Source organism: Muscardinus avellanarius (assembly GCF_963383645.1).
Source record: "Muscardinus avellanarius genome assembly, chromosome: 16".
NCBI classification, from domain to species: Eukaryota; Metazoa; Chordata; class Mammalia; order Rodentia; family Gliridae; genus Muscardinus; species Muscardinus avellanarius.
The window spans coordinates 16875443-16884787 of record NC_137802.1 but is presented as its reverse complement, the minus strand read 5'-3'; the positions used below and the strand labels follow the sequence as shown (position 1 = coordinate 16884787).

The window sequence follows — 9345 nt, the reverse complement described above, 5'->3', positions numbered from 1 at the left end:
TTATTTTTATTTTGAAACAGGGTCTCACAGCCCAGCATGGTGACACAGGCCTGTAGTCCCACACTTGGGAGGCAGAGACAGCATGATCCCAGATTTCAGGACAACCTCAACAAGCAGGAGCCTCTCAACAATCTAGCAAAAACTTTTTCATAAATAAAAATAAAAAATAGTTCTAGTGGTGTGGCTTGAAGGTAGAATGGCTCTTGGTTCAATTCCAAGTACCAAAAAAAAAAAGAAGGAAGGAAGGAAGGAAGGAAGGAAAGAAAGAAAGAAAGAAAGAAAGAAAGAAAGAAAGAAAGAAAGAAAGAAAGAAAGAAAGAAAGAAGAAAGGTAAAAAAAGAAGATAAATAATTCAGGTGTCTTTTCACACTTCACTCAGCACATATATACCTTCACTATTTAATCAGACCTGCCCTTTTGTACATAAAGTGGATCCTTTGGGGAAGAGAAGCAGAGAGGGATGGGAGGCTGAGGATGCCACCGAAGGAGGGCAGCGTAGAAGATTCTGGGCTCCACCCTGCAGAGCGCAGCTCTGAGGACAGCGCTGAACAGCTTGGGCATCTGTCCAGCAAGGGTGTGCACAAAGAGGACAGGGGGACTCAGGGCTGTAGGCACAGTGAGCTTGGGCACAGGTGGGGAAGCCCTTTCAGATGGTCACACTGTTTTCCACCACGCTGGGCCTCAGGTACTCATAGGGCAGGTCCAGGCCTGCATTTCGCAGCTCAATCTCCTGGTCCATGGCAGCCAGCTCCTCCTGGAATCGCTCCAGCACCATCTGGGGTCCATCACCTGAGAAGTACTTCTCCTTATGCTTCCCCAAGGCCACCTGAGGGGCAGGACAAGGGGGCTCAGCTCATGAGCCTCTCATCTGAGCTGCCCCCCTCCTTAGGCTGCAGCCTCCCCAGGATCCCCACGTCGCTCTCACCATGACGGGCTGGCGTCTGCCAAGGAACTTGGTGAAAGTCTTTTGTATTCGGGCCTGCTGGAGGTCAGGCAGGGACTCCACTACGTCCTTCTCCGTCACGTCCTTGGAGACGGGTGGGGGCTTCCGCATGGTGCACGGGCCATTGGGGACCCAGGAGTACCAGTCCAGCTGCAGTAGGAAAGGCGCTCAGAAGCCCAGGCATGGGAGCCCACCTCCTACACCCCAGGGGCCCCGGGGGTGTCTCCTGGTACCTGGCCCAGGTGGGCAGAAGCATGCTGAGCAGTGCAGGTGAAGATGCACATGGTGACCAAGTGACAGAGCTGATCCCGGGACTCTAGGGAGACCGGGAACCTGGGTGAAATGAGAATGATCATTGGAGACCGGGACAGGAGGCCGATCTCGCTCGGGAAAGACAGTCCTAGGCAAATAAAAGAAGTTGCTCCAGGGCCGGGCTCTAGACTCTCCGGTCACAGAAGGCGCACACAGGTGTGCAGCTCTTGGGATGTGCCTTGGAGCTGTGGGGAGGACAGGGACGAGAAGGAACGCCCAGAGCAGCCCAATGCGATGGTGACCCTGTGCTGGAGAGGAGAGGACTTCTGCCCTCTGGGCAGGTCTGGGAAGTCCCTGCTCCTCAAGAAAGGACATCTTAGCATGTTGTGAAATGAGGGCTGCTCCAGATGGGGGGAGACACAAGTCATGGGAATGCCCATGCCTACCCCCGGTCCTGGGCTCCCTGCAGTCCAACCTCGGTGATCTCTCTGCACCAGGCCTGCAGCTCCGGGTCATGCTTCACGGCCGCGTCACTCTTGTAGAAGAGCTTGACCAGCCCTTCCACGTACCTGCTCAGGGGAAGAATGTGCTCAGGTTCAGGCAGCCAAGGAAGGACCTTCTGGACCAAGCCCCCCTCGTTCTCTCGCTCTCTGCGCCCCCTCACCTGCTGATGATCCCCCACAGCCTGAGGGCGTCTTGCCCATAGAAACAAGACTGCACATCCAGGAGTCCACGGTCAGCCAGGTCGTAGGGAGGGCAGAAGGAGCGGTAGGTCAGGCGAGCTGCGGCTCTCTGGAGAATGTCCACGTGGCCCCCACTACCTGTGCTCACCACCTGCGGACAAGCCCAGCCAGGTGAGGGAGGAAGGGCTGAGGAGCAGGAGGCTAATCAGGTGCCAGGTGGGTCAGGGGGAGGCCTTTGGTGGAGGACAAGGTGAGGGAAATGATCCCTGGGACCCTCCCGACATCCAACCCTCCTCCCTCTTTGCCCATCCCTTTCCATACCAGGTCAAAAATTCCAAACTTAGAAACAAGATTATTGCGGGCCAGGATGTTGATCTCCATGGTGTAGCGGAAGTGGGGAATCAGGATCTGATCACAAGGAAAAGACATCGGCAAGTAAGGGGGATCCCAGAAGCCATAAGGAGAGAGGAAACCAAAGGAAAGAAGAAAGGTGTGTGTGTGTGTGTGTGTGTGTGTGTGTGTGTGTGTGTGTGTAGACAGAGACAGAGAGGAGCACACCTTTAGGCCCAGCATTTGGGAGGCTGAGACAAGAGGATCACAGATTAATGGCCAGCTACAGCAATTTAGCCAGACTCAAGAGTGATTTAGCAAAACTCTTTTCCTAAGTTAAGAAAAAAATAGGGCTGGAATGTGGATTCGAGTAGACCGTGCCTGGGTTCAATCACCATCACCAAGTTTTTAAAAAATGAGGAGGCCTGAGGGAAAGAGTGCGTCTCTCTGAGACTAGAAAGCAGTCCATGGTACTGGCTTGGGTGAGGTTAAGATGTGGGAGAAGAGAGAGAGAAATATCTCTATCTTCTCAGGGCCAAGTGTGCTGGCGCACTTATAACTGCAGTACCCGTGAGGCTGAGTCAGCCAGCCTCTGTACTTAGTGAGGCCCTGTGTCAAGATAAAGAATAAAACAGGGCTGAGGGTGTAGTTCAGAGGTAGAACGCCCCAAGTTCCACTCCCAGTACACTCAACACAAACTATTATACATATATGTATAATGTATATATGTGTGTTTATATTTATGTCCATACATATGCATACATACATATCACCTCGGGATCTTCAGGTCAAGGTTTTAGGGGTTCTCATTGCCCAGTTTCATGTGCTTTGTCAGCACGTTAGGACTCCCCAGTCTCACACCACAAAAGTGAGCGAGTGAGACCCTTCTCTCCTGGCTCCCCAGGGCGTCCTGCAATTTCTCTCTCGCCTTCATCCTTGTAATCCCCCACTGCCTCCGTCCTAGTAATGTTTTTCTGTGTCTCTCGCACAAGCACGCTCAGTGTTGCATAGGCTGGAGGAGACCCCTCCCTGAGGCCCACGCCCCCCAGCCCCCACCTCAGTTTCTGCTCAGCCCACAGCAGGGAGGCTCCCGGCCCCCCACTCCTGGAGATGGCTCTGGTCCATGTATTAACCAGTGACTTCCATACTGACAAACCCAGACATCCCTTCTTCGTGACCATGTTCTCCTCTCAGCAGCATTTGAGATGATGTCCCGCCTCCCTCTCGAAGCACTTTCTGCTCCTGGCTGCCACAATCACACTTTCTTGTCCCCATCTCAGTGGATGTCCCTTCTCTCGTTCCTTTTCTCATTCCACTTTCTCCTCCCAATTTCTAATGGATGGAGGACCTAGAATTACATCACAGGCCAAATGTTCTGCTGCGGCTCGAATCCCTAGTGCAATGGCTTTAGAGACTTCTGTCTCCCTATGCCTAAAATCTATGTTTCAGCCTTTCCACAATTCCAGGCTCATTCGCTCTGCTGCCCTCTTTCTTTTTCTTTTTTTTTTTTTTTTTTTTTTTTTTTTTTTTGGTGGTACAAAGGGTCCTGGAAGCCGTTCTACTTCCGGGCTATACTTTCAGACCTATGTTTTTTACTTTTTATTTGGAAACAGGGTCTCCTAAGCCAGCATGGCTGGCTTCTAACCTGCACGATCCTCCTGTCTCCACCTCCTAAGCGCGGGGATTACAAGCGTGCGCCACCATGCCCGGATCCTCTTGCCATTTTCAAAGCCAGGTCTACAGGTATTGGAAACTTGCATGGCCCCCTTGGTGCCCCTGCTTCCACCTGGCCACCTGGCTTGCTCTCTCATCTCTACACGCCTCTCCTCCTACCCAGCACTCCCGCACTCCAGCCTGTGCTCCCTGCACTCACCTGCCGCCTGCAGTCCCCATGTCCCTGCAGTCCTCCCTCTGCAGTTCTCTCCACGCCTCGCACCCCACGTGACAAACTCCTGGTCAGATCTGTTCTTACACGTCCCCTGACTTGTAGCAAGTGTGTGCCTTGGATGTGTGTGTGTGTGTGTGTGTGTGTTTCCACACATAAACTAAGGTTGCTGCTAACATAATACCTTATAGAATCAGCCCCTGCACCTGAGGCTAGGGGTGTGAACTATTAAGATGAGTTTTCTGCAGAGTAACAGATGCTGAGGTACCTTGTAGACAGGATGCAGGCTGGGCAAGCTCCTCATTGTGGCCACAGATATAACCTCGGCCATCAGATGTCCCCTTAGCAGATGGGACTCTAACTGGTGCAGCTGGAAGTCAGCACTGCGGACCCAGATCTTGGCCAAGAGCCAGGCCATGGGCGGATCTGAGGGCAGGAAGAGCAGAGGTGGGGGGCATCCATATCGAGGAGGCTGGAGCTGGAGGAGAGAGCACACGAGCTGAGGACCGCTGTGTCTGATTCCCTAAAGGAGACCCACATCCAGGGAAAGGGTACCGGGGCCCTCGTACCTGGATGACCATGGGTAAGAGACTCCCATCAGGCTGTAGCTTCAGCATGACCAAAGGGGCTGCCACGTATTGCTGCTTAAAAATGATGACATTGGGCTTGACCCCATCCAGCAGGGAGAAATCAGCTTCAAACAGAGTGTGAGCCTGTAGGACCCATGGTCGGGGGAATAGAGATCAGAGTGGCTGTAGAAGATCCTTCTCTCATCGGAAAAGGCAGTTCCTTCTCTCTCCACCAAGTCTTTTCTTGGGGCAGGGAATTACTGTGGATTGGACCCCAGACTGTTCTGCCTCTGAGATACTCTCCCACCCCTATTTATGTTTTATTTTGAAATGGGGTCTCACTAAGTTGCTGAGGGTCTTGATAAGTAGCTGAGTCTGTCCTCAACCCTGTGATCCTCCTGTGTCAATCTCCAAGTCCTGGGATTCCAGGCGTGCACCACCACAGCCTGCCCAGCCAAGTCCTTTACTTTAAACACCAACCACTTTCCCTAGAACCCAAGCTCCAAATGAAAGGTTTTGTTCCCAGTGTCCTTCATCAGACTTCAAGCTCCTACGTGAAGGTTCTGGCTTTCATCGCCCACCTCTGCTCCTAACCAATGGCTTCTTTTATTCCCTCCTCAGGCTTTAGCCAAATGTAGCACAGAAGGTTTTCCATACCCCTTTCCCCAAATAAGTCTCTAGTGCTCTAAGGTTTCCTGTAGTCTTGGTCTTTTCTTTCTAGTCCAGAAGCTCAAGGAGCCCCGAGGCTCCAGCCCTTCCTGAAGGCTGAGGCTGAGATTCCTCTAATGAAGAATGAACAGTCCTCCTCCGTGGCCAGAGGGTAGAAAAGAAGGAGACTCTCGAAGAGACTGCATAGCTCCTGGTTCTCCACCAGGGCAGACCACCCTCCCTCCCAGCCCCGGGAACATTTTGCAAGGCCTGGAGCACTTTGAGGTTGGCACAACTGAAGGGATGCTCCTGGGATCTAGCAGGTAAAAGCCAAGAATTGCTGCTAGAATCCATCAATACACAGGACAGTTCCCTACACCCAAGAAATTGTCTGGCTCATAATGTCAGTTCTGCCAAAGTTGATGGGCTCTCAGTGCAGAGGGAAGAGGACAGGTGACAGGGGACATGGGGTAGGAGGAGGAGAGTAGGGGATGTCCAGAATGACTGCAGTGGGGTTGGCAGAGCTGGAGCACCTGGAGCTCTTTCTCCAGCTGCCTCCGCAGGTCTTTCATCTCTGGAGGCAGGACCAGCCGGGCTGGGATGCTCTTAGAACGTCTCAGGAGCATGGGGTTTGCGCCGTTCAGGAACTGGTACCCAAAGAGGGCGTCTTCCATCCAGGAATCACAGACCTGCGCTGTGGACATCAGTTGGGGGCACAGTATGGGCTCTGAAGTTTCATCTCAATGACAGGGCAGCCTCCTTCCCATTCTCGCTCTTTTTTTAGATTCCTGGGTTGGAAATCTGTATATTAGGTCTCCTTTTTTTGGTAGTGGTGATGGTGGTTTTGGTTTCTTGTTTGTTTTGGTTGTTGTTGTTGTTAATGATTTGTACCAGAGATCGAAACCAGAAATGTTTTACCTCCGAGCTACACCCCCAGCCTTTTTTCTCTTTTTCTTTTATCCTTTCTTTCTTTTTTCTTTATTTCTTTCTCTCTCTTTCTTTCTTTCTAATGACACTCATTTTTCCCCCAGGCATTCTACCTCAGACGTATACCCCCAGCTCTATTTTTTAAATTTAGAAACAGGTTCTCTCTAGGTTGCTAAAAAGCATCACTAAGTTACTGAGACTGGCTCTGAATTTACTATCCTTCGTCTCAACTGGGATTACAGGTGTGTGACAAGTACTGACTACTTTTTGCTTCTGACTAAGGGTCCTGGTAAGTTGCTGAAGTTGGCCTCCATCCTGCAGTCCTCCTGCCTCAGCCTCCCGAGTTCTGGGATTACAGGTGTGCACCACCCTGCCTGGCTTTGTGTGCAGGTTTGGGGAAGTTGTGGCAACTGACCTGCCAAAGCTGTCTTTCCACGCGGGAATACTTTTTTGTAATCTTCCAGTCTTTGAACACAATTTGCAAGATCCAGTGTCCCCTTAATGATCAAGCCTTTCAACCTGTGCAAAGAATGTTGTACAAGAGGGTCAAGTAAGATGCGATGCTGCAGCGGGAAGGAAGCCCACGGGGTCAACCCGACACTCACTCTTTGGCCAGAGTGAGGGTGAAGTCTAAATCCTTATCCTCTAGGAACCGCTCATCCCTGGGAAGGTCCCACTGGGTCTCCCCAGCTGCCGGCAGGATTAACCCTTCCTTCCAGGAGCCCCACCCGGAGAAGAGTTGGTGGTGAGCAAAGCAGCGGGTGTGTGGACTTCGCAGGCAACGGGAGCTTTCTGTGGGACTCACCGGTACACCTTCCTTCAGTGCTCCAGCTCCTGCTCCCGATGTTTCTTGAACAGGTCCTGGGAGTCGTCACTCACGGTGTGAGCTGGGCGAGGGGACACAGGGCACATCGCTTGGACGCCCCTCCACGGAGACGGCTGCCTTTGCCTCCTCCCCTCCCCTCCTCGACTCATTTCTCCCTTTTCTATCATAGCACCCGTGCCCAGGACTCCGCTTCTCCAGCTGTAGCCCGTGCTCCTCACCCGTGCCCTCAGGCAGACATAAAACCAATCGTCCTGCACCCAGCGGTAGCACGGGAAAAAGGCCTCGCCCTGGGTCCCGGGACCCTCCACCGCGACCCATTTGCAGAACCAAAGTTCAGCAGGCTTCTGTGCTTGCGGAGCCTCACCAGCAGGAGGCGCCCGAGATGCAGCGGGACTTCGATCTCCAAGTGTGTATCCTGCGGGACACAGTTCACCTCAGAGGCGGGTCTGGAGCCTTGTAGGCATTAGTGGGAAGCCAGACCAGCTTACTTACCCTCGGGGAGGATTCTGAGCGAGCTGGAGGGGGTTGGGTTGGAGGAGGAATAGCCTAGTCTGCAAGGCTCCTACCCAAAAGCCCAAAGAGAGCCTCTGGACCCTCTTGATTTCCCTGGAGCTACAGGACAGGCTTCCTGCGCTCAGTTGCCTCCTGGCACCCTGTCTCCCTAGCTCCTCACGGGCACCCAGGCTCCTGCGCCCCTGGCTCTCCCTGCGGGGCTGCGGTCTGCACCCACCTTTCCCTATAGCAGCTGCACCACCTTTCTGAGGTCCACCTCCCCATGCTCGCCCACCAGCCACAATTGCACCAGGTTGGTGGAGCCAGCCAAGAGTGAGTCCCCGGTGGCCACACGGACCCTGAACTTGCCCATCTTTCCCGAACCTCAAGGGGACCTGGGTGAAAACCCGCAGTTATGAGGACCTGAGACCCAGCCCCCAGGCCATGCCGAGACCTGAGTCCCTGTGGTCTTGGAGTTCCCTGGTCACCACCTTTCACCCACAGGTGCCTGCTCCATCCAAGGTGTCTGGCTCACTTTGTCCCCGCCCCCAGGGTCTCTCCCAGCAAGTGCAGGTGTGGCCACCCCACCTGTATGTGCTTGGCAGCATCCCTCAGCGCTGTCTGGACAGGCCTGACGCAGCTTAACACCAGCCTCACACCACTCAGTTCTAGTGAAAAACTAACAATAGAACAAGGGGCCGAATGACTTGAAGTGTGGGCGTGTTTTTCAGTAGAAAGTGAGGACATGATGTTGGCAGGGACTCATGGCTTTTGGCGCTGGACAGGAGAACTAGATGTGTTTGTGGTCAGAAATCAGGAGCCAAGAGGCTGAGTGTGGGATTTCCCTTCAGGCCACATCATGAAGTTTCTGCTGTGCCAGCACCCCACGCCTAGCACCCAGCTGTGCTGGGCTCATGCCCTCTGCAGGACTAAAGCTTCCACCCCCTGTCCATGCCCAGGCTCAGCTCTCCTGTCTCCTCTTGCCCAGGGACAAACACATCCCAGCTACACTTCTCTCTGCGCTCGTGTTTGGATGCCCGTCCTTCTTCCCTCAGCCTCTTGCTCGGCCTGGGCTAACCTCTTTCCTGGGCCTCCATTATGAGCAAAAGCCCTCAAAGCTCTTTGCTTAAACACTCCTTGCATCTCATGTCAAAATACTCAATCAACACAGTTTCTAAAGTGAGAATCTAAAAGTATTCAGATGAACCTTAAACATTTGTCTTAAACTCGACATCAGGAATGTCGTGTTTCTTGAATTTTTTTTGTGTATTTTGAGTAATTTTGCTTGTTTTGTTTTTGTACTGGAGATTGAATGCAGGTGCATTCCGCCTCCAGGCTACACCATCAGCCCTTTTATTTTCTGTTTTGAAACAGGGTTTCACTAAGTTGCTGATGCTGGCCTCAGCCTCCTAAATTCTGGGCTTACAGACATAGGCCACCATTACTGGCTCACAGATATCTCTATCAGGGGCCAAAGCGTTTGCTTTGAGCGTCGCTCCATAGTAAGAGCTCCTCTAGAGCTTCTTTGCTCTAAACCACTCCCAGGTGAGCTGACCTTTAGATGAAGCTAGAACCTGAAGATTCCGGGGAGGGCAGGGAACTAAATGCAGCATCTGTATCAGTCTTTACCGTTTTCCCCAAACTTATTTAAAGTTGTCTTTCCCACTCCTAGTCCATAACTTGACAGTGATATTTTATTTTTTTTTATTTTTGGTGGTGGTAGTACTGGGGTTCCTGGAAGCCTTCTACCTCAGGGCTACACTCCTAGGCCTATTTTTATATATTTTTTA

General features: G+C 52.5%; 1 protein-coding gene across 1 annotated transcript; it reads right to left on the bottom strand.

Annotated features, from left to right (window-relative positions):
* Positions 1-646: 646 nt before the first annotated feature.
* LOC308275597 (polyunsaturated fatty acid (12S)/(13S)-lipoxygenase, epidermal-type-like) lies at positions 647-7928 on the bottom strand (the record flags this gene model as incomplete). The annotated part of the gene is given in 17 exon segments (XM_080713958.1): positions 647-826; positions 926-1093; positions 1177-1276; positions 1642-1764; positions 1860-2029; positions 2200-2286; positions 4362-4571; positions 4663-4806; positions 5844-6004; positions 6653-6756; positions 6843-7007; positions 7043-7056; positions 7060-7124; positions 7282-7308; positions 7311-7397; positions 7400-7478; positions 7818-7928. Coding segments are annotated over 17 exon segments (1995 nt in total).
* Between the last annotated feature and the right edge of the window lie 1417 nt (positions 7929-9345).